General features: G+C 40.9%; 1 protein-coding gene across 1 annotated transcript in view; it reads left to right on the top strand.

The window, feature by feature from the left end:
• The first annotated feature begins 10101 nt into the window (after positions 1–10101).
• LOC130844494 (probable RNA polymerase II nuclear localization protein SLC7A6OS) overlaps positions 10102–24278 on the top strand; it is a 76707-nt gene continuing 62530 nt past the window's right edge. Inside the window, exon 1 of the mRNA XM_057720717.1 lies at positions 10102–10397. Within this exon, the coding sequence (XP_057576700.1) occupies positions 10102–10397 (296 nt within the window). The remainder of the gene's footprint in view (positions 10398–24278) is intronic.

Below are 24278 nucleotides of genomic sequence, written 5' to 3'. Positions count from 1 at the left end.
AAGGGACTGATTCAGCATCGGGCGCTGAGCTTCTGCACACTGCCCGCCTGGCCGAGGTACCAGCTCAGCTGTGTCACACAAGGAACTCTGGCCTGAAGCACCCGCTGAGAGGCGTCTGCCCGGGGCACCCTATGAGCGAGTGAAACCAGACAAAGCACAAAGGAAAAAAAAAGGAGAAAAGATGGCAGCGAAGTAGAGAGACGTGGAGTGCATCCCTCTCCACAGATGCATTGGGAATGCACGGAAGGACACAGTAATTCCCACAGAGAACCAGCTGAACACCAGCAGACGGCCTCGGACACCAGAAAGGACTGCAGGGAGCCCGACATAGCCGGTAGGGAGGCAACTACAACGGCTCAAAGAGGGTGAAGCGGCGGAGCTGTGGCAGACGGGAGGGAGTGAAAAAATACAGAGGGTTCGCAGCGCAGCTCAGCATTCCCGGACCGAGAGGTCGATCCGCAGCTGAATGGAGGGTCCAGGAGCAGGAGCGTGGGAACCAGAGAGCTGGTTCAGGGTGAGAAACATTGTTGCCGGTAGGGTGACGGACCGAGAGGACAGGAGGGAAGAGGTCCATGGAGAGGAGTGCCCGTCCCTGAGAGCTGCCTGGCCATGATGGCGGCTGGAGGCTGCAGGCTCACGGGCTGGGGGGAGGAGCCGCACATGCGTAGCCTCTCTCTCTCTTTCGGCGCCTCTGCAACAGGCAGTGGAGAGATGCCTGTAGGCCACCTAAGGCGCTCAGGGATAACAAGCACCCTCAGGCACTCGGGCGGGGCTAGATTAAAACCCCTTGCAACGCCAGCAGCAGGGAGCCTGCAGAGGGAAAAAAACAACAACAACAGCAACAACAACAAAAAAAACCCTAGAGAGGCCCAACTCTAAGACTTTCTGTTTACGCCTGAGCCACCGGCTTCCCTCTGCATCAGGCACCTCCAAGCCCGACTGAAACAACAGTGAGCCACTGCTCACTCACTCCCAGGAGAAGGAGCCACTATTGTACCCTCTCCCTCCCCACACACCTACGCTTACAGATGAACAATAAAGGAACCTCTGCTGGTCACAGAATAATGCAAAAAAACCCAAGGCAAGGAGAAGGACACTTACAGCTGAGACGCTAAGGAAACAGAAATAGCAGTATCAATACCTATTGAACTGGTCCATTCGGGGATCAGTTCTGGATTTTTTTTTTCTTTTTCTTTCTCTCTCTTTTTTTTTTCTTTATTAAATACGATCTTAGCTCTAAGGGATCTACAAGTTTTATAACAAAATTTTTTAATGATTTTTTTTTGCCTTTTTTATATACTTCTATATCTAGCTAAGTTTTTGGTAGTACAGACAATATATCTCTCATACTTTCCTTTCATCCCTATTTTTTATACATTTCTATTCCTTTCTCTTTATTTGCATATTTCCAACCACATTACACTCTTCTGTTCCCCTTTCTTCCAGCCTTTTTAACTTTATTTTATCTTAACATACTTATAAGCAACACTATCGGTCTGCTCAGACTATTTGCACTATTCTCCAGATGACGCACTGCCTTGGTATTTAATATTAGGTTTTGTCTTTATCTTAGTTCTTAGTACAGTTGTCTAATTACATTCTGAGAATCTCCATTCTCTCTGGTGGTACTCTGGCTCTTTTCTATATTGGATCCTAGCTTACAAAATCTCCCTGGATTAATGTTTGTATGTGTAAGGTGTTATTTGTTTGTTTGTTTGCTTTTGCTTTTGTCTCTGATTTGTTCTGATTCAGTTGTCAATTTCTGTTGGGTTTCTCTTTGAATATCTGATAGCACACTGGGGTTCTGTCAGGTCTTTCTAGAGCCTTATGTCCTAACGGATTCAGTAATTGTGTGTCTTATACATGTATGTATTTCCTAGACTCAGTATTTGTTTAACCCAATGTGCGGACATTAGTCTGAGGCTTGGACAGTCTTCTATAAACACCTCTATCGCAAGGACAAGCAACCCCAAAAGTTTGGACAACCATGAGGAAACAAAGAAACACCATGCAGGCAAAGGAGCAGGAAAAGAACCCAAAAGACCAAATAAATGAGGAGGAAATAGGAAAAATGCCTGTAAAAGAATTTAGAGTAATGATAGTAAAAATGATACAAAATATCAATAACAAAATAAAGTACAAGAAACAGTTCATAAGAACTCAAAAAAACAAACAGCAATGGATCACAAAATAACTGAAATTAAAAATACTCTAGATGCTATAACCAGCAGAATGACTGAGGCAGAAGAACAAATAAGTGAGTTGAAAGATAGAATGGGGGAAATAACTGCCACAGAGCAGGAAAAAGAAAAAAGAATAAAAAGAATGGAAGACAGTCTCAGACACCTCAGTGATAACATTAAGCGTACCAACATTCGAATTATAGGCATCCCAGAAGAAGAAGAAAACAAGAAAGGGTCTGAGAAAATATTTGAAGAGGTCATAGTGGAAAACTTCCCCAACATGGGAAAGGAAATAATTAACCAAGTCCAAGAAGCACAGAGAGTCCCATTCAGAATAAACCCAAGGAGAAATACACCAAGGCACATATTAATCAAACTAACGACAATTAAACACAAAGAAAAAATATGAAAAGCAGCAAGAGAAAAGCAACAAACAACATATAAGGGAAAACCCATCAGGATAACAGCTGACATTTCTGCAGAAACTCTGCAGGACAGAAGGGAATGGCAGGATATACTGAAAGTCCTGAAAGAGAAAAACCTACAGCCAAGAATACTCTACCCAGCAAGAATCTCATTCAGATTTGAGGGAGAAATCAAAAGCTTTCCAGACAAGCAAAAGTTAAGAGAATTCAGCACCACCAAACCAGCCTTACAACAAGTGCTAAAGGAACTTCTCTAAGTAGGAAACACAAGAAAAGGAAAACACCTGCAAATACAAACCAAAACAATTAAGAAAATGGTAATTGGAACACACATGTCAATAATCACTTTAAATGTCAATGGATTAAATGCTCCAACCAAAAGACACAGATTGGCTGAATGGATACAAAAACAACACCATTCTATATGCTGCCTACAAGAAACCCACTTCAGACCAAGCAACACATATAGACTGAAAGGAAAGGGATGGAAAAAGATATTCCATGCAAATGGAAGTCAAAAGAAAGCTGGAGTAGCAATACTCATATCAGACAAATTAGACTTTAAAGTAAAGACTATTACAAGAGACAAGGAAGGACACTACATAATGATCAAGGGATCCATTCAAAAAGAACACATCACAATGGTAAATATCTATGCTCCCAATAAAGGAGCACCTCAATACATAAAGCAAATGCTAACATCTATAAAAGGGGACATCGACAGTAACACAATAATAGTGGGAGACTTGAACACCCCACTTACATCAATGGACAGATCATCCAAACAGAAAATCAATAAAGACACACAAGCTTTAAATGACACATTAGACCATCTCGACTTCATTGATATTTATAGGACATTCCATCCAAAAACGACAGACTACACTTTCTTCTCAAGTGCACACGGAACATTTTCCAGGATAGATCACATCTTGGGTCACAAATCAAACCTCAGCAAATTCAAGAAAATTGAAATCATATCATGCATCTTCTCAGACCACAACGCCATGAGACTAGATATCAATTACAGGAAAAAAACTGCAAAAAATACAAACACATGGAGGCTAAACAATTCACTATTAAACAACCAAGGAATCACTAAAGAAATCAAAGAGGAAATCAAAAAATATCTAGAAACAAATGACAATGAAAACACAACAACCCAAAACCTATGGGACGCAGCAAAAGCAGTTCTAAGAGGGAAGTTTATAGCAATACAGTCCTACCTTAAGAAACAAGAAAATTATCGAATGAACAACCTAACCTTACACCTAAAACAACTAGAGAAAGAAGAACAAAGAAACCCCAAAGTGAGCAGAAGGAAAGAAATCATAAAGATCAGAGCAGAAATAAATGAAAAAGAAAGAAACCATAAGAAAAATAAATAAAACTAAAATCTGGTTCTTTGAGAAGATTAACAAAATTGATAAACCATTAGCCAGACTCATCAAGAAAAAAAGGGGAGAAGATGCAAATCAACAGAATTAGAAATGAAAAAGGAGAAGTCACAACGGACACCTCAGAAATACAAAAGACCATGAGAGACTACTACAAGCAACTATATGCCAATCAATTGAATAACCTGGAAGAAATGGATAAATTCTTAGAAAAATACAATCTTCCAAGACTGAACCAGGAAGAACTAGAAACCATGAACAGACCAATCACAAGTACGGAAATTGAGGCAGTGATTAAAAATCTCCAAACACACAAAAGCCCAGGACCAGATGGGTTCACAGGCGAATTCTATCAAACATTTTGTGAAGAGTTAACACCTATCCTTCTCAAACTCTTCCAAAATATTGCAGAAGGCGGAACACTCCCAAACTCATTCTACGAGGCTACCATCACCCTGATACCAAAACCAGGCAAAGATGTCACAAAAAAAAGAAAACTACAGACCAATATCCCTGATGAATATAGATGCAAAAATCCTCAACAAAATACTCACTAACAGACTCCAAGAGCACATTAAAAAAATCATACACTATGATCAAGTGGGGTTTATCCCTGGGATGCAAGGATTCTTCAATATATGCAAATCAATCAACGTGATACATCATATCAACAAATTGAAGGATAAAAACCATATGATCATTTCAATAGATGCAGAAAAAACTTTTGACAAAGTTCAACATCCATTTATGATAAGAGCTCTCCAGAAAATGGGCATAGAAGGAAATTATCTCAACATAATAAAAGCCATATATGAAAAACCAAAAGCCAACATCGTTCTCAAAGGGGAAAAACTGAAAAAATTCCCTCCAAGAACAGGAACAAGACAAGGGTGTCCACTCTAACCATTATTATTCAACATAGTTTTGGAAGTTTTAGCCACAGCAATCAGAAAAGAAAAAGAAATCAAAGGAATCCAAATTGGAAAAGAAGAAGTAAAATTGTCACTCTTTGCAGATGACATGATATTATATATAGAAAACCCTAAACTCTACCAGAAAACTGCTAGCACTAATTGATGAGTTGAGTAAATTAGCATGATACAAAATTAATGCACAGAAATCTCTTGCATTCCTATACACTAACAACGAAAGAGCAGAAAGAGAAATTAAGGAAACTCTCCCATTCACCATTGCAACAAAAAGAATCAAATACCTAGGAATAAACCTGCCTAAGGAGGCAAAAGATCTGTATGCAGAAAACTTTAAGACATTGATGAAAGAAATCAAAGATGACACAAACAGATGGAGGGACATACCATGTTCCTGGATTGGAAGAATCAACATCGTGAAAATGTCTGTACTACCCAAAGCAATTTACAGATTCAATGCAATCCCGATCAAATTACCAATGGCATTTTTCACAGAACTAGAGCAAGAAATCTTACAATTTGTGTGGAAACGCAAAAGACCCCGAATAGCCAAAGCAATCTTGAGAAGGAAAAATGGAGTTGGTGGAATCAGGCTTCCTGACTTCAAACTATACTACAAGGCCATAGTGATCAAGACAGTATGGTACTGGCACAAAAATAGAAAGGAAGATCAATGGAATAGAATAGAGAACTCAGAAGTAAGCCCAAACACATATGGGCATCTTATCTTTGACAAAGGAGGCACGAGTATACAATGGCAAAAAGACAGCCTCTTCAATAAGTGGTGCTGGGAAAACTGGACAGCAACATGTCAAAGAATGAAATTAGAACACTTCCTAACACCATACACAAAAATAAACTCCAAATGGATTAAAGACCTACATGGAAGGCCAGACACTATCAAACTCCTAGAGGAAAACATAGGCAGAACACTCTATGACATCCATCAAAGCAAGATCCTTTGTGACCCACCTCCTAGAATCACGGAAATAAAATCAAGAATAAACAAATGGGATCTCATGAAACTTAAAAGCTTTTGCACAGCAAGAGAAACCATAAACAAGACTAAAAGGCAACCCTCAGAATGGGAAAAAATAATTGCCTATGAAACAACGGACAAAGGATTAACCTCCAAAATATACAAGCAGCTCATGAAGCTTAATACCAGAAAAGCAAATAACCCAATCCACAAATGGGCAGAAGACCTAAACAGACATTTCTCCAAAGAAGACATACAGATGGCCAACAAACACATGAAAAGATGCTCAACATCACTCATCATCAGAGAAATGCAAGTCAAAGCCACCATGAGGTATCACCTCACACCAATCAGAATGGCCATCATCACAAAATCTGGAAACCACAAATGTTGGAGAGGGTGTGGAGAAAAGGGAACTCTCCTGCACTGTTGGTGGGACTGTAAGTTGGTACAGCCACTATGGAAAACAATTTGGAGGTTCCTTAAAAAACTACAAATAGAACTACCATATGATCCAGTAATCCCACTCCTGGGCATATACCCAAAGAAAACCATAATCCCAAAAGAAACGTGTACCATAATGTTTATTGCAGCACTATTTACAATAGCCAGGACATGGAAGCAACCTAAATGCCCATCAACAAATGAATGGATAAAGAAGATGTGGCATATATATACAATGGAATATTACTCAGCTCTAAAAAGGGATGAGATGGAGCTCTATGTAATGAGGTGGATAGACCTAGAGTCTGTCATACAGAGTGAAGTAAGTCAGAAAGAGAAAGACAAATATTGTATGCTAACTCACATATACGGAATCTAAAAATGGTACTGATGAACTCAGTGACAAGAACAAGGATGCAGATGCAGAGAATGGACTGGAGAACTCGAGGTTTGGGAGGGGGCAGGCAGTGAAGGGGAAGCTGAGACGAAATGAGAGAGTAGCATAGACATATATATACTACCAAGTGTAAAGTAGATAGCCAGTGGGAAGTTGCTGTATAACAAAGGGAGTTCAACTTGAGGATGGAAGATGCCTTAGAGGACTGGGACGGGGAGGGTGGGGGGGACTCGAGGAAGGGTGGGAGGGGAGTCGAGGGAGGGAGGGAATACGGGGATATGTGTATAAAAACAGATGATTGAACTTGGTGTACCCCCCAAAAATAATAAATAAATAAAAACTTAACTAACGTCTATGTGTACCAGGAGGAGGACGTAGTTGGGGAAGGCTCAGAGAAGGTAGATGAATGGGGTTGTGGGATTGGATGGTTGGGGTGGGGCCATGGTCCAGGCTCCTCCTCTATAACTCCCTCCCCACCCTCAGGAGCCCTTTGTGACCAGACCACAGCTCTGTGATGTGGGCCTAGGATTTCAGTCCCCAAGAACACACCCTGTGCTCAGTTGCCAGAGGGCAGCAGTGTGATTCACAGGATGGAGAATCCTCTCTTTACCCTCAAAAGTACTTTTGATGATTGGTTTAACTCAGTTCCACTTCCTGGGTGATTGATACCATCTTTGCCTTTCTGTGTGCACTGGGGATCTTATTCCTATTACTTCCTTACCTCCAGAAGAATCCATCCTTACCACCTCCTAGGAAACATCAGGAAGGTAAGGAAACTTTGGCCTCAACCCACAAGCACATGATTCGCTCATCTTTTCTATCATTATTTCCACTTCTCTGAATCAACTAGAGAGACTCCTGTGATGGGAAAGAATAGGACATCTATCCTCAACAAAGAACAGAGCATCTTCCCTCTGTGGACAAGCCAGCCTGGGCAGGGGACAGAGGGAACACTAGGATTTCCATCCAAAGATGTCAGACCAGGTGTCCAGGTGTGGCCGAGGGCTCCAGGGCAAGTCCCAAACTCAGTGACCAGAGGCCCAGGACTGGACACTGAGTTCAATCTCAGCCAGAGGACAGGCCCCTGAGCACTGGGTCACCAGCCATGAACAAGGGTCTCAGATGAGGGCTGATCTGCTGGCAGTGCTGAGGCCCTGAGAGCCTCGTGTGGGGGCTGGAGGGGGACCCTGGCCTCAGGAAGCAGAGACCTACCTGATGGAGCTCACATTGTAACAGAGCACTGCATGGGCAGCCCTTAGCCCTGGCCATTGCTGCTCCCTGTTCCCCTGCACCCAGGTACCAGGCAATGGTTGCTGGGAGACTATTAATGCAGGAGGGTTAGAGCTTGTTAGAGGTCCTGCTCAGCCACTGGTTGCACCACAGTGGGCCCCTCCCCCAGCAAGCAACTGTCAATGAGCAACTGTCAATGTCAGATTCAGCCAATGGTCCCCAGAGAGGTGGTCTTCAGGGGGAGAGTGAGGTAAGAGAAGACCACGGCCTGCTCCACCTGGCGCCCTATAGCTCGCCCGGCCTCCTGCGAGGTGAGCTGGGCAGCCCAGCAAACAGGCTGGGTGTTGTGTCCAGCAGGGCTCCAGAGCCCTTGCCAAGGCCACCCCCTGGCCAGGCCCAGGCCTGGAGGCGACAAGGAACCTCTCCCCTCTCCCCGCCTCTGTGACATGATGACAGTGGCTGTCTGCCTGGCACCCAACCCTGCCATTTGGGTGGCCTGAGGATCCTGAGGGCCATTTGGGTCCTGGGTGCCCAGCTCCCTCAGCAGTGACGGGGGGTAGGGTGTGGGGACCTGGCCCTGAGGGAGCCACCAACTGAGATCTGCCTCTCCAGCCAGGACCTGGACTTTGGAGGCTGAAGCTTGTGCCTTGGGACCTTGCCCTTTCTTGTCAGAACAGAGAATACCATTTGTCTGTTGGAGATTTACAGGGACATCTTACCTGACCACGACCTGATCTTAACAACAAAGGATCTGACACCAAGAAGTCTGCAACCACTAACCACACCCCTCCCTCACTTTTCCTGTAAGCAGGCTTTGCCAAAAGCTTTCAGGGAGTTTGAGGTTTTCAGGTATGAGCCACCCACCTCCTTGCATGGTCCTGTAGTAAGCCTTTCTCCGTTCCAAGCTGCAATGTTCTGGTATTGTTCAGCCTCACTGGGCGACAGGAACATGAACTGTTACTTTGGTAACAAGATGGGCCCATAGGTCTGAGAATGTGTGTTTTTCCTGAGCAGCACAGTGATGAAAGAAATCCACAGTGAATCTCATATTGAAAATCCTTCTTTATGTTCCTCAAAGAAGGAAAACAGACTATTTTTATCCGCTTTAAAAATGAGTGAAAGGAAACAAAAACTACAGAACTCTGTTAGTGAAACGTAGAAACTCATATTATATATGGACAGAGTGTCTGATGCTTGTCTACAGAGGGAGAGTGAGACTAGGGTCCCAGGTCCTCAATTTTTGTGTCTCTCAGCATCAAATGGAGCCAAGGGGGAGAAGCAGGAGGAGGAAGCAGAGGGGAGCTTTGAAAGCTACGTTCTGCCATTAGGCCCTGTGTGACCCGCGTGTGCGCCCACCTCTCCTGGCCCCAAGGGCCCAGCCCTATGGGCTCCGAGGAGGCCAGTGTCAGGGCCTGTTGCTCAGGAAACAGAACCCCCACAGAGGCTCCTGGGAAGGAGAGCAGAACCAAAATATTTCCCAGGTTCCACATGCAGAATAAAGCCATGTAGGGGCTGGAAAATGGTGTGGCCCAGCAGGGGCATGTGGGCTGCACTGGACCCAAAACGCCTGGATTGGGAGGGGGGACCTCCACGTCCGACTGTGGACAAGTTGTGTAACTTTGCTGAGATTCTTCTGTGAGGTGAGCCCTGCCCATTCTCCCCCACAGTGAGGTTGTGAGGGCAGCAAGGGGTAATGGATATGGAAGCACATTGTAAATGAGAAAACCTTTCATGAGCTCAGCCATCACTGTCAGGGACCAAGTGGCCTTGGACGGTGGTGCTTGTGGTCCAATCTCCCTATGGCGTCCCCTAAAGGGACCCTGCACTCAGCCTCCTGTTAAGACCCCTAGGCCCCTGTTTTCCCCACCATGACCCAGTCTGCTGATTTCCAGCTTGCAGAGATTGCCTGGAGGAGCTGGAAGAGGTTCAGGACCTGATGGCACTTCTGCACAGGTAAAGACTCTTCCCCTTCTCTCCTGGGTTCTTCTTCCCCTCCAGAGCCTATGGTGTGAGCCAGGGCTGCAGGCAGCCTGGGGCTGAGCGGGGAGGGGAGCCCTGGGGGCAGGGTATGGCTAAAGCCCTGGGGATAGGGACCGCAGGAGCACTGTGAAGTCAGCATGGGGGCCCTGGAGGGTGGTCGGCTGCAGGCGCCCACCCCTGCCTGGCCGGCCCAGCCCTCCTGGCTGCAGCTTGTGCCTCGTGTCTCCTGCAGCCACCTGGGGAGGCTCCCGGACAAGGGCCGCTTTCATCAGCTCTCCTGTCAAGAACCCCGGCGAGGTGTGCAAAGCAGCGGCCACTGCAGCCCACCAGCCATGCAGGGGAGAGGCTGCTCCTGCCATGTCCCCGGCTCCTCTGACCGAGCGGCCACTACCTCAGCCCTCCAGCCTTTCTCCAGGCTCAGTGACCTCCTCAGGTTCTGTTCATACACACGTATCCCTGAGGTCCTCTCACCCACCTGAGCCTTTCCTTCCCCTGGACGGCCTTTCACCCCGGCCACTGGCTCTTTCCCCTTCCCCGCCATGCCCCCCGGATGCAGGGCCCTGCCCTCCACTTCCCACACTGCCAAAGAAGAATACTTTACCCAGTAAAGCTGTCTTTCAGAAATGAAGCAGCAATGTTTGTTCTCAAACAAACAAAAGCTGAGGGAGTTATTCTACACTAGACCTGCCTCACAAGAAATGCTGATAGGATTTCTTCAAGCTGAAAAGAAATGATGGTAATTACTAACATGAATTGTTCATCCCACTCTCTCCTGGCCTGCAAGATTTCTGCACAAATGCAGAGCTTTCAATTCCAGTATATAATTTATTAAATTCTCTTTTCATACTTGAAATAATCACAAGAGTTGGTGGATGCCACATTTCTGAAGCCCCAACATTAATTTAAGGAATTAAGCTGGAAGGATATTTCCTAGGCTTATGGTTTCAGGGAATTGAAGGTGAAGTAATGTCAACAATTCACAGGACTCTCATATAGATCACTAGTTTGCATTCCCCCAGAATAGAAAAACTTGCTATGTGGCCCTTCGTTGGTTGCTCTAGTAAAGCAATTTAAGTTTTGCTGACCTAAAGTAGGTGAATGGTTTATACAAGCTTTAAGTATTGGTCATTTGAAAGACTTCTCTTGTTTCTGAGTATTGTGCCTTTTATGTTTCTGATGATACTTGCTTGGAATTCCTAAAAAATACAATTATTTTTACTTTTGAATGTGTTAAAATATAGGCTACAGTATAGGATAGATATGTGGTATGAAGTTTGTTATTTAATTTCCTTCATTTAGGGTTGTTAATAATTTTCCTGAATCAAACCATTTCATTTGTACACTGCCTTTGTCATGATTTTGGAAATACACTAGGTCTTATTGTCATTATTATTCATGAAATTCTTTAGGAATTTACATTCTTTCTTAGATTGGGCTGTGCAAATGGAAGCCACTTTTCTTCCTGCCATATACAAATTTATCCAGCCCACCATAGATATATAAAATTGCATGAGATTTTTTCAAAGCAAAATAGTTAATACACATCTTTCTTTTTTCTTTTTTGAAGGATGATTAGCGGACTGAAGGAGAATGATGTGATAACTGCTTTTCTTGCTGAACTTCAGAAAATAAAAAAAACAAAGAGGTGAAGAACAGGTTAGTGAGGTAAGATTATATTTTTGTTATTTCCATGCTATCGAACCTCGGTATTAAAAATACTTCAAGTTAGGGGCTTCCTAGGTGGCGCAGTGGTTAAGAATCCGCTTTCCAATGCAGAGGTCTCGGGTTTGATCCCTGCTCCAGGAAGATCCCACATGCCGCGGAGCAACTAAGCCCGTGTGCCACAATAAAAAAAAAAAAAAAAAAATACTTCAAGTTAAACATTATCTTCCTTAGGATAGCAATTATACTGCCCTTGTGAATGTTTTATTATACCATTAGGGCTATGAATCTGAGATTATAAGTCTCCATGTCATGATACCTGTTACTCATCAGTACTTTTATCCAACTCTTTCCCATTTTTCTGCCATGTTGCCTGTTTTTCATTAATTTGCCAGAGTTATTTACATATTCTTGCAATGAGCCATTTGATACTGACAGTGTAAACTGATCACTTTTTTAATGGTGGTTTTTGATAAACAAGGTATTCCATTTTAACTTCTTTAAATATTCTCTTTTAAAGCTTAGAGCTATCCATTTTTTTGTGACACATTACGATTTTATTTCATTTTCTTACTTTTTAAAGTTGAGGTAAAATTCATATAAGTTACATAAAATTCACAAAAAACAAACCATTTTAAAGCAAACAATTCAGGGACATTTAGTATTTTCACAATGTTGTGCAAACACTATTTCTATCTAGTTTCAAAACATTTTCATCACCCCAAAAGAAAACCCCATATTCATTGAGCAGTTGCTCCCCACCCCCCTTATTATTATGCCTGAATAACATCCCATTGTATGTATACACCACAAATTGTGTATCCATTCATGTGTTGATGGACATTTGGGTTATTTCACTTTTTGATTACTGTGAATAGTGCTGCTATGAACATTCAAGTACAAGTTTTTGCGTAGACAAATGTTTTAAATTCTCTTGGGTATACACATAAGAGTGGTCATGTGGTAACTTCATACTTTCCAAGTTGGCTGCACTATTCTACATTTCCACTAGCAATGAATGAGGATTCCAATTTCCCCACATTTTTGCCAACACTCGATACTGTCTGCCTTTTTAATATATCCATCCATATAGATGTAAGGTGTTATCACATTAGTTTTTTAAATTTGTATTTCCTTAATGTTTGCTGTTGTTGAGAATCTTTTCACGTGCTTTTTGGCCATTATTTAGGAGGAATGTTTACTCAGATCTTTAGCCCATTTTAGATTGGATTATTTATTTATTATTGATTTGTAAGAGTTCTCTATATATTCCAGATACACATTCCAAAAGATAAAAGATTTGAAAAAAATTCCTATTGTGTGCATTTTCTTTCATCCTTCTTGATAGTGTCTTTTGAAACCCAAAGCTTTTACTTTTGTTTGATGAAGTACAATTTATCAATTCTTTTCTTTGGTTGCTTGTGCTTTAGTTGTCATATTTAAAAGAACATTGCCCAATCCAAAGATTTACACTTGTTTTCTCAAAGCTTTATAGTTTTACTTCTTACATTTATGCCTATGATCTATTTTGACTTAATTTGTGTGTATGCTGTGAATTAAGGGTCCAACTTCATTCTTTTGCATGTGTCTATCCAACTGCTCTTAGCACTATTTATAGAAAAAGACTATTCCTCCATTGAATTTTCTTGGCACCCTTCTTGAAAATCAATTGACCATAAATGTATGACCTTTTTTCTGGATATTTAATTCTATTTCACTTACCTCTATGTCTGTTCTTATGCCAGTACCACAGAAACTTCATTACTGTAGCTTTATGATATGTTTTGAAATGTGGCAGTGTGAGTCCCCCAACTTCTTGGGTCCTTAAGACTTTCCTCAATAGCACGAAGAGCCTTGGCACTCTTGCCAAAAATCATTTGACCCTGTACCCTATGTGTGAGTTGTCTATTCTGTTCTATATATGTATATGTGTATACACACACACACACACACACACACACACACTCTAGTACCACACTGTTTTGATTATTGTAACTTTCTAGTATATTTTGAAACAGGGATGGTGATTTATCTAGTTCTGTTCTTCTTTTTTAAGATTGTTTTGGCTATTTGGGATCCCTTGAGATTCCATATGAGTTTTATTTCTGCAAAATCTCTGTTGGGTTTTTGACAGGGATTGCATTAAATCTATACATCTCTTTAGCAAGTATTGATACATTAACAACATTAAATTTTTCAAGTCATGAACATAGCATGTCTTTCTATTTATTTTGTCTTCTTTAATTTCCTTCATCAATGTCTTATAGTTTTCAGTGTACTAGTCTTTCACTTCATTAATTAGGTTTATCTCTAAATATTTTACTATTTTTGTTGCTATTGTAAGTGGATTTGTTTCTCAGTTATCTTTTCAAATTGTTCATTGTTTGTCTTCTTTGACCTCTCTTGGATACTACCTGGAAGATTGATAGAAGGTGCTTGTCTCTTTCACCTAATTTGGAATTCTCTCAGGCCAAAAAATTCGCTACACAGATGGCATTCCTCAAAAACATTGCAAGGGAAATGAACAAATTTCTTCAGCTTAAGGCAAAGGATTACAGTTGAGGAAAATAATAAACATGCCAAAAGCCTGGGAAGAAAAGTTAAGGAAAGAGTTTCTTTAGGAAATTCAGGCATTCAAAATTACCTGTGTATAGTGGGTAATTTGGAAAGACATACATATAACCTAGGCATGACACATGCTCAGAGAAGACCTGAGAAGATTCTGACCTTTCATCTCTGGCTGATCTCTAGACTCAGCACAAACAAGAAGTGAAGGTGAAGGCAAAGTTGTAAATGGCCTGGCTATGCAATAAGGAGTGCATAAACACAAAATAAATCTGAGAAAACTGGGAGGGGGTCTAATTTTCCTTTTTTTATTCTTAGGCATTAGTGGACTTTCAGCTTCCAAGCAACTTTTCAAAGGCCCTATGAACATCTCATTACCCAGTTATTCCTTTTACACTATTTGGCTGCTCTGTTGTTTGCCCCCACTATTATTCACTGCCTCAGATCACTGCAAATTTAAACAATTGCCTGTAATTGTTCTTGACAAACACCCCCAAAGAAGGCTTTTCACACTGAACTCTCTCTAAAGGTCAAATAATATTAGCCCTCAAAGCAGGGTTGCCAGGGAACCACTGGTCAGATCAAATAATGATAATTCTCTGGTAATGGAGCTTTGAAAAAATCTCCAACCTTGTTCTGACCCTTCTAGTGGCTGGCAGGCTGCTTGTTTTTACTGTGATTGGGGGCTATTAGTTTTCAAAGCTACCATGGATCTGGAGAGTGGAGGATGGAACAAGTGCAAGTTAAAGCATAAGGAAACAAACTTAAGAGTTTTTGCACAGGAGGAAAAAGATGGCGGCGAAGTAGAGGGACGTGGAATGCATCCCTCTCCACAGATGCATTGGGAATGCACCGAAGGACACAATAATTCCCACAGAGAACCAGCTGAACACCAGCAGACAGCCTCGGACACCAGAAAGGACTGCAAGGAGCCCGACATAACTGGTAGGGAGGCATCGGCGAGGGCTCAAGGAGGGTGAAGCGGCGGAGCCGTGGCAGATGGGAGGGAGTGAGAAACATACGGAGGGTCCGCAGCGCAGCTTAGCATTCCCGGACCGAGATGTCGATCCACAGCTAAACAGAGGGTCCGGGAGCAGGAGCGTGGGAACCGGAGAGCTGGCTCAGGGTGAGAAACATTGTTGCCAGTAAGGTGATGGACTGAGAGGACAGGAGGGAGGGGGTCCGCGGAGAGGATTGCCCGCCCCTGAAAGCTGCCCGGCCATGGGCCATGATGGCTGGAGGCTGCAGGCTTACAGGCGGGAGGGGGCGGGAGGAGCCACACGCATAGCCTCTCTCTCTCTTGCCATGCCTCTGCAACAGGCAGTGGAGAGATGCCTGTGGGCCACCTAAGACACTCAGGGATAACAAGAACCCTCAGGCACTCGGGTGGGGCTAGATTAAAGCCCCTTGGAATGCCAGCAGCAGGGAGGCTGCTGAGGAAAAAAAAACAACAACAACAAAAAAAAAACCCTAGAGAGGCCCAACTCTAAGACTTTCTGCTTACGCCTGAGCCACCAGCATCCCTCTGCAACAGGCACCTCCAAGCCCGACTGAAACAACAGTGTGCCACTGCTCACTCACTCCCAGGAGAAGGAGCCACTATTGTACCCTCTCCCTCCCCACACACCAACACTTACAGATGAACAATAAAGGAACCTCTGCTGGTCACAGAATAATGCAAAAAAACCCAAGGCAAGGAGAAGGACACTTACAGCTGAGACGCTAAGGAAACAGAAATAGTAGTATCAATTCCTATTGAACTGGTCCGTTCTGGGATCAGTTCTGGATTTTTTTTTTCTTCTCTTTTTCTCTTTCTTTTTTTTTCTTTATTAAGTATGATCTTAGCCCTAAGGGATCTACAAGTTTTATAACATAATTTTTTAAAGATATTTTTTATTTTTTTTATTTATTTATTTTTGCCTTTTTATATACTTCTATCTCTAGCTAAGTTTTTGGTAGTACGGTCAATATATCTCTCATACTTTCCTTTCATCCCTATCTTTTATACATTTCTATTCCTTTCTTTTTATTTGCATATTTCCAACCACACTATGCTCTTCTGTTCCCCTTTCTTCCAGCCATTTTAACTTTATTTTATCTTAACATACTTATAAGCAACACTATCGATCTGCTCAGACTCCTTGCTCTAGTCTCCAGAACACACACCGCCTTGGTATTTAATATTAGGTTTTTGTCTTTATCTTAGTTCTTAGTACAGTTGTCTAATTACATTCTGAGAATCTCCATTCTCTCTGGTGGTACTCTGGCTCTTTTCTATATTTGATCCTAGCTTACAAAATCTCCCTGGATTAATGTTTGTATGTGTAAGGTGTTATTTGTTTGCTTGTTTGCTTTTGCTACTGTCTCTGATTTGTTCTGTTTCAGTTGTCAATTTCTGTTGGGTTTCTCTTTGAATATCTGATAGCACACTGGGGTTCTGTCAGGTCTTTCTAGAGCCTTATGTCCTAATGGATTCAGTAATCGTGTGTCTTATACATGTATGTGTTTCCTAGACTTAATATTCGTTTAATCCAATACTTGGACATTAGTCTGAGGCTTGGACAGTTTTCTATAAACACCTCTATCGCCAGGACAAGCAACCCCAAAAGTTTGGACAACCATGAGGAAACAAAGAAACACCATGCAGGCAAAGGAGCAGGAAAAACAACCAACAAGACCAAATAAATGAGGAGGAAATAGGAAAAATGCCTGAAAAAGAATTTAGAGTAATGATAGTAAAAATGAGACAAAATCTCAATAACAAAATAGAGAAAGTACAAGAAACAGTTCATAAGAACTCAGAAAAACAAACAGCAATGGATAACAAAATAGCTGAAATTAAAAATACTCTAGATGCTATAACCAGCAGAATGACTGAGGCAGAAGAAGGAATAAGTGAGTTGGAAGACAGAATGGGGGAAATAAATGCCACAGAGCAGGAAAAAGTAAAAAGAATAAAAAGAATAGAAGACAGTCTCAGAGACCTCAGTGACAACATTAAGCATACCAACATTCGAATTATAGGTATCCCAGAAGAAGAAGAAAACAAGAAAGGGTCTGAGAAAATATTTGAAGAGGTTATAGTGGAAAACTTCCCCAACATGGGAAAGGAAATAATTAACCAAGTCCAAGAAGCACGGAGAGTCCCATACAGAATAAACCCAAGGAGAAATACACCAAGACACATATTAATCAAACTAACGTCAATTAAACACAAAGAAAAAATATGAAAAGCAGCAAGAGAAAAGCAACAAACAACATATAAGGGAAAACCCATAAGGATAACAGCTGACCTCTCTACAGAAACTCTGCAGGCCAGAAGGGAATGGCAGGATATACTGAAAGTCCTGAGAGAGAGAAACCTACAGCCAAGAAGACTCTACCCAGCAAGAATCTCATTCAGATTTGAGGGAGAAATCAAAAGCTTTCCAGACAAGCAAAAGTTAAGAGAATTCAGCACCACCAAACCAGCCTTACAACAAGTGCTAAAGGAACTTCTCTAAGTAGGAAACACAAGAAAAGGAAAACACCTACAAATACAAACCCAAAACAATTAAGAAAATGGTAATTGGAACACACATGTCAATAACCACTTTAAATGTAAATGGCTTAAATGCTCCAACCAAAAGACACAGACTGGCTGAATGGATACAAAAACAACACCATTCTATATGCTGCCTACAAGAAACCCACTTCAGACCAAGCAACACATATAGACTGAAAGGAAAGGGATGGAAAAAGATATTCCATGCAAATGGAAGTCAAAAGAAAGCTGGAGTAGCAATACTCATATCAGACAAATTAGACTTGAAAGTAAAGACTATTACAAGAGACAAGGAAAGACACTACATAATGATCAAGGGGTCCATTCAAGAAGAACATATCACAATGGTAAATATCTATGCCCCCAATATAGGAGCACCTCAATACATAAGGCAAATGCTAACAGGTATAAAAGGGGACATCGACAGTAAGACAATAATAGTGGGAGACTTGAACACCCCACTTACATCAATGGACAGATCATCCAAACAGAAAATCAATAAAGACACACAAGCTTTAAATGACACATTAGACCATCTCGACTTAATTGATATTTATAGGACATTCCATCCAAAAATGACAGACTACACTTTCTTCTCAACAGAACATTTTCCAGGATAGATCACATCTTGGGTCACAAATCAAACCTCAGCAAATTCAAGAAAATTGAAATCATATCAAGCATCTTCTCAGACCACAACGCCATGAGACTAGATATCAATTACAGGAAAAAAAACTGCAAAAAAGACAAACACATGGAGGCTAAACAATTCACTCTTAAACAACCAAGAAATCACTAAAGAAATCAAAGAGGAAATCAAAAAATACCCAGAAGCAAACGACAATGAAAACACAACAACCCAAAACCTATGGGACGCAGCAAAAGCAGTTCTAAGAGGGAAGTTTATAGCAATACAGTCCTACCTTAAGAAACAAGAAAATTATCAAATAAACAACCTAACCTTACACCTAAAACAACTAGAGAAAGAAGAACAAAGAAACCCCAAAGTGAGCAGAAGGAAAGAAATCATAAAGATCAGAGCAGAAATAAATGAAAAAGAAAGGAAAGAAACCATAAGAAAAATAAATAAAACTAAAAGCTGGTTCTTTGAGAAGATTAACAAAATTGATAAACCATTAGCCAGACTCATCAAGAAAAGAAGGGAGAAGATGCAAATAAACAGAATTAGAAATGAAAAAGGAGAAGTAACAACGGACACCTCACAAATACAAAAGATCATGAGAGACTACTACAAGCAACTATATGCCAATCAATTGGATAACCTGGAAGAAATGGATACATTCTTAGAAAAATACAAGCTTGCAAGACTGAACCAGGAAGAAATAGAAACCATGAACAGACCAATCACAAGTACAGAAATCGAGGCAGTGATTTAAAATCTCCCAACACACAAAAGCCCAGGACCAGATGGGTTCACGGGCAAATTCTATCAAACATTTATAGAAGAGCTAACACCTATCCTTCTCAAACTCTTCCAAAATATTGCAGAAGGCGGAACACTCCCAAACTCATTCTATGAGACTACCATCACCCTGATACCAAAACCATGCAAAGATGTCACAAAAAAAGAAAACTACAGACCAATATCACTGATGAATATAGATGCAAAAATCCTCAACAAAATACTAGCTAACAGACTCCAACAGCACATTAAAAAAATCATTCACCATGATCAAGTGGGGTTTATTCCTGGAATGCAAGGATTCTTCAATATACACAAATCAATCAACGTGATACATCATATCAACAAAATGAAGGATAAAAACCATATGATCTTCTCAGTAGATGCAGAAAAAAGCTTTTGACAAATTTCAACATCCATTTATGATAAGAGCTCTCCAGAAAATGGGCATAGAAGGAAATTACCTCAAGATAATAAAAGCCATGTATGAAAAAACCAAAAGCCAACATTGTTCTCAGTGGGGAAAACTGGAAGAATTCCCTCTAAGAACAGGAGCAAGACAAGGGTGTCCACTCTCACCATTATTATTCAACATAGTTTTGGACGTTTTAGCCACAGCAATCACAGAAGAAAAAGAAATAAAAGGAATCCAAATTGGAAAAGAAGAAGTAAAATTGTCACTCTTTGCAGATGACATGATATTATACATAGAAAACCTGAAAGAATCTACCAGAAAACTGCTAGCACTAATTGATGAGTTTAGTCAAGTAGCAGGATACAAAATTAATGCACAGAAATCTCTTGCATTCCTATACACTAACAACGGAAGACCAGAAGAGAAATTAAGGAAACTCTCCCATTCACCATTGCAACAAAAAGAATAAAATACCTAGGAATAAACCTGCCTAAGGAGGCAAAAGATCTGTATGCAGAAAACTTTAAGACACTGATGAAAGAAATCAAAGGCGACAAACAGATGGAGGGACATACCATGTTTCTGGATTGGAAGAATCAACACAGTGAAAATGACTGTACTACCCAAAGCAATTTACAGATTCAATGCAATCCCAATCAAATTACCAATGGCATTTTTCACAGAACTAGAGCAAGAAATCTTATGATTTTTATGGAAATGCAAAAGACCCCGAACAGTCAAAGCAATCTTGAGAAGGAAAAATGGAGTTGGTGGAATCAGGCTTCTTGACTTCAAACTATACTACAAGGCCATAGTGATCAAGACAGTACGGTACTGGCACAAAAATAGAAAGGAAGATCAATGGAATAGAATAGAGAACTCAAAAGTAAGCCCAAACACATATGGGCACCTTATCTTTGACAAAGGAGGCACGAATATACAATGGAAAAAAGACAGCCTCTTCAATAAGTGGTGCTGGGAAAATTGGACAGCAACATGTAAAAGAATGAAATTAGAACACTTCCTAACACCATACACAAAAATAAACTCCAAATGGATTCAAGACCTAAATGCAAGGCCAGACACTATCAAACTCCTAGAGGAAAACATAGGCAGAACACTCTGTGACATCCATCAAAGCAAGATCCTTTGTGACCCACCTCCTAGAATCATGGAAATCAAATCAAGAATAAACGAATGGGACCTCATGAAACTTAAAAGCTTCTGCACAGCGAAAGAAACCATAAACAAGACTAAAAGGCAACCCTCAGAATGGGAAAAAATAATTGCCTATGAAACAATGGACAAAGGATTAACCTCCAAAATATACAAGCAGCTCATGAAGCTTAATACCAGAAAAGCAAATAACCCAATCCACAAATGGGCAGAAGACCTAAATAGACATTTCTCCAAAGAAGACATACAGATGGCCAACAAACACATGAAAAGATGCTCAACATCACTCATCATCAGAGAAATGCAAGTCAAAGCCACAATGAGGTATCACCTTACACCAATCAGAATGGCCATCATCACAAAATCTGGAAACAACAAATGTTGGAGAGGGTGTGGAGAAAAGGGAAGTCTCCTGCACTGTTGGTGGGAATGTAAGTTGGTACAGCCACTGTGGAAAACAATTTGGAGGTTCCTTAAAAAACTACAAATAGAACTACCCTATGATCCAGTAATCCCACTACTGGGCATATACCCAAAGAAAACCATAATCCCAAAAGAAACTTGCACCATAATGTTTATTGCAGCACTATTTACAATAGCCAGGACATGGAAGCAACCTAAATGCCCATCAACAAATGAATGGATACAGAAGATGTGGCATATATATATACAATGGAATATTACTCAGCTATAAAAAGGGATGAGATGGAGCTCTATGTAATGAGGTGGATAGAACTACAATCTGTCATACAGAGTGAAGTAAGTCAGAAAGAGAAAGACAAATATTGTATGCTAACTCACATATACGGAATCTAAAAATGGTACTGATGAACTCAGTGACAAGAACAAGGAAGCAGATAGAGAATGGACTGGAGAACTCGAGGTTTGGGAGGGGGGAGGGGGTGACGGGGAAGCTGAGACGAAGTGAGAGAGTAGCACAGACATATATATACTACCAACTGTAAAACAGATAGTCAGTGGGAAGTTGTATAACAAAGGGAATCCAACTCGAGGATGGAAGATGCCTTAGAGGACTGGGGTGGGGGGTGGGACTCAGGGTGGGGGAGTCAAGGAAGGGAGGGAATACGGGGATATGTGTATAAAAACAGATGATTGAACTTGGTGTACCCCCAAATAAATAATAAATTAAAAAAAAGAGTTTTTGCATAGCAAAGGAAACCATAAACAAAACAAAAAGACAACATATGGACTAGGAGAAAATATTTGCAAATGATGAGACTGACAAGGGCTTAATTTCCAAAATACACAAACAGCTCATACAACTCATTAACAAAAAAAACAAACAACCCAATTAAAAACTGGACAGAAGATCTAAATAGACATTTCTCCAGTGAAGACATACAGATGGCCCGTAGGCACAAGAAAAGATCCTCAACATTATTTATTATTAGAGAAATGCAAATCAAAACTACAATGAGGAATCACCTCACACCAGTCATAATGGCCATCATTAAAAACTCTACAAATCGGGACTTCCTCGGTGGCACAGTGGGTAAGACACCTCCTGCCAATGCAGGGGACATGGGTTCCATCCCTGCCCCAGGAAGATACCACATGCCACAGAGCAACTAAGCCCATGCGCCGCAACTATTGAGCCTGCGCTCTAGAGCCCATGAACCACAACTATTGAGCCCATGTGCCGCAACTACTGAAGCCCACACACCTAGAGCCCGTGCTCTGCAACGAGAGGCCACCGCAATGAGAAGCCTGCGCACCACAATGAAGAGTAGCCCCCGCTCTCAGCAACTAGAGAAAGCCCATGTGCAGCAATGAAGACTCAATGCAGCCAATAAATAAATAAAATAAATTTATAAAAAACAAAACAAACAAACAAAAAAACTCTACAAATAATAAATGCTGGAAAGGTTGTGGAGAAAAGGGAATCCTCCTATGCTGTTGGTGGGAATGTAAATTGGTGCAGCCACTGTAAAACAGTATGGAGGTTCCCTAAAATAGTAAAAATAGAATTACCATATGATCTGGCAATCCCATTCTTGGGCAAATATCCAGAGAAAACTCTAATTTAAAAAGATGCATGTAACACAGGGAGATCAACTCGATGATGGGTGATGACAGAGGGCTGGTATAGGGAGGGTGGGATGGAGTCAAGGGAGGGATGGGATATGGGGATATATGTATAAATACAGCTGATTCACTTTGGTGTACAGCAAAAACTGGCACAATAGTGTAAAGCAATTATATTCCAATAAAGAGCTTAAAAAAAGTAAAAAATTAAAAATTTTTAAAAAGCACGCACCTCAACATTCACAGCAGTGCTATTTACAATAGCTGCAACATGGGAGCAACCTAAAGGCCCATTGATGGGTGAATGGATAAAGATGTGGTATGTACATATACAATGGAATATCACTCAGCCATAGAAAAAGAATGAAATAATGCCATTTCCAGCAACACGGATGGGTAGGGCAAAAGGGGAAAAAAAAGAATAATACCCACACTTCTCAAACTCTTCCAAAATATTGCAGAAGGAGGAACACACCCAAATTCATTCTACAAGGCCACCATCACCGTGATACCAAAACCAAACAAAGATGTCACAAAAAAATAAAATTACAGGCCAATATCACTGATGAATATAGATGCAAAAATCCTCAATAAAATACTAGCTAACAGAATCCAACAGCACATTAAAAAGACCATACACCATGATCAAGTGGGGTTTACCCCTGTAATGCAAGGATTCTACAATATATGCAAGTTAATCAATGTGATACATCATATTAAAAAACTGAAGGATAAAACCATATGATATCTGAATACATGCAGAAAAAACTTTTGACAAATTTCAACATCCATTTATCATAAAAACTCTCCAGAAAGTGGACATAGAAGGAAATTACCTCAACATAATAAAGGTCATATATGACAAATCAACAGCCAATATCATTCTAAATGGTGAAAAACTGAAAGCATTCCCCCTAAGAACAGAAACAAGACAAGGGTGCCCACTCTTACCACTATTATTCAACATAATTTTTGGAAGTTTTAGCCACAGCAACCAGAGAAGAAAAAGCAATGAAAGGAATCTAAATTGGAAAAGAAGAAGTAAAATTGTCACTCTTTGCAGATGACATGATATTATACATAGAAAACCCGAAAGACTCTACCAGAAAACTGCTAGCACTAATCCATGAATTTAGTAAAGTAGCAGGATACAAAATTAATACACAGAAATCTCTTGCATTCCTATACACTAACAAAGAAAAATCAGAAAGAGAAATTAAGGAAACACTCCCATTCACCACTGCAACAAAAAGAATAAAATACCTAGGAATAAACCTGCCTAAGGAGGCAAAAGAGCTATATGCAGAAAACTATAAGACACTGATGAAAGAAATCAAAGACGATACAAACAGATGGAGGGACATACCATGTTCTTGGACTGGCAAAATAAACATTGTGAAAATTTACAGATTCAATGCAATCCCTATCCAATTACCAATGGCATTTTTTGCAGAACCAGAACAAGAAATCTTACGATTTGTAT

This window comes from Hippopotamus amphibius, chromosome 2 (genome assembly GCF_030028045.1).
Source record: "Hippopotamus amphibius kiboko isolate mHipAmp2 chromosome 2, mHipAmp2.hap2, whole genome shotgun sequence".
In the NCBI taxonomy this organism is placed as follows: domain Eukaryota; kingdom Metazoa; phylum Chordata; class Mammalia; order Artiodactyla; family Hippopotamidae; genus Hippopotamus; species Hippopotamus amphibius.
The sequence above is the reverse complement of the archived record's forward strand: the minus strand, read 5'-3'. Positions and strand labels throughout refer to the sequence as shown.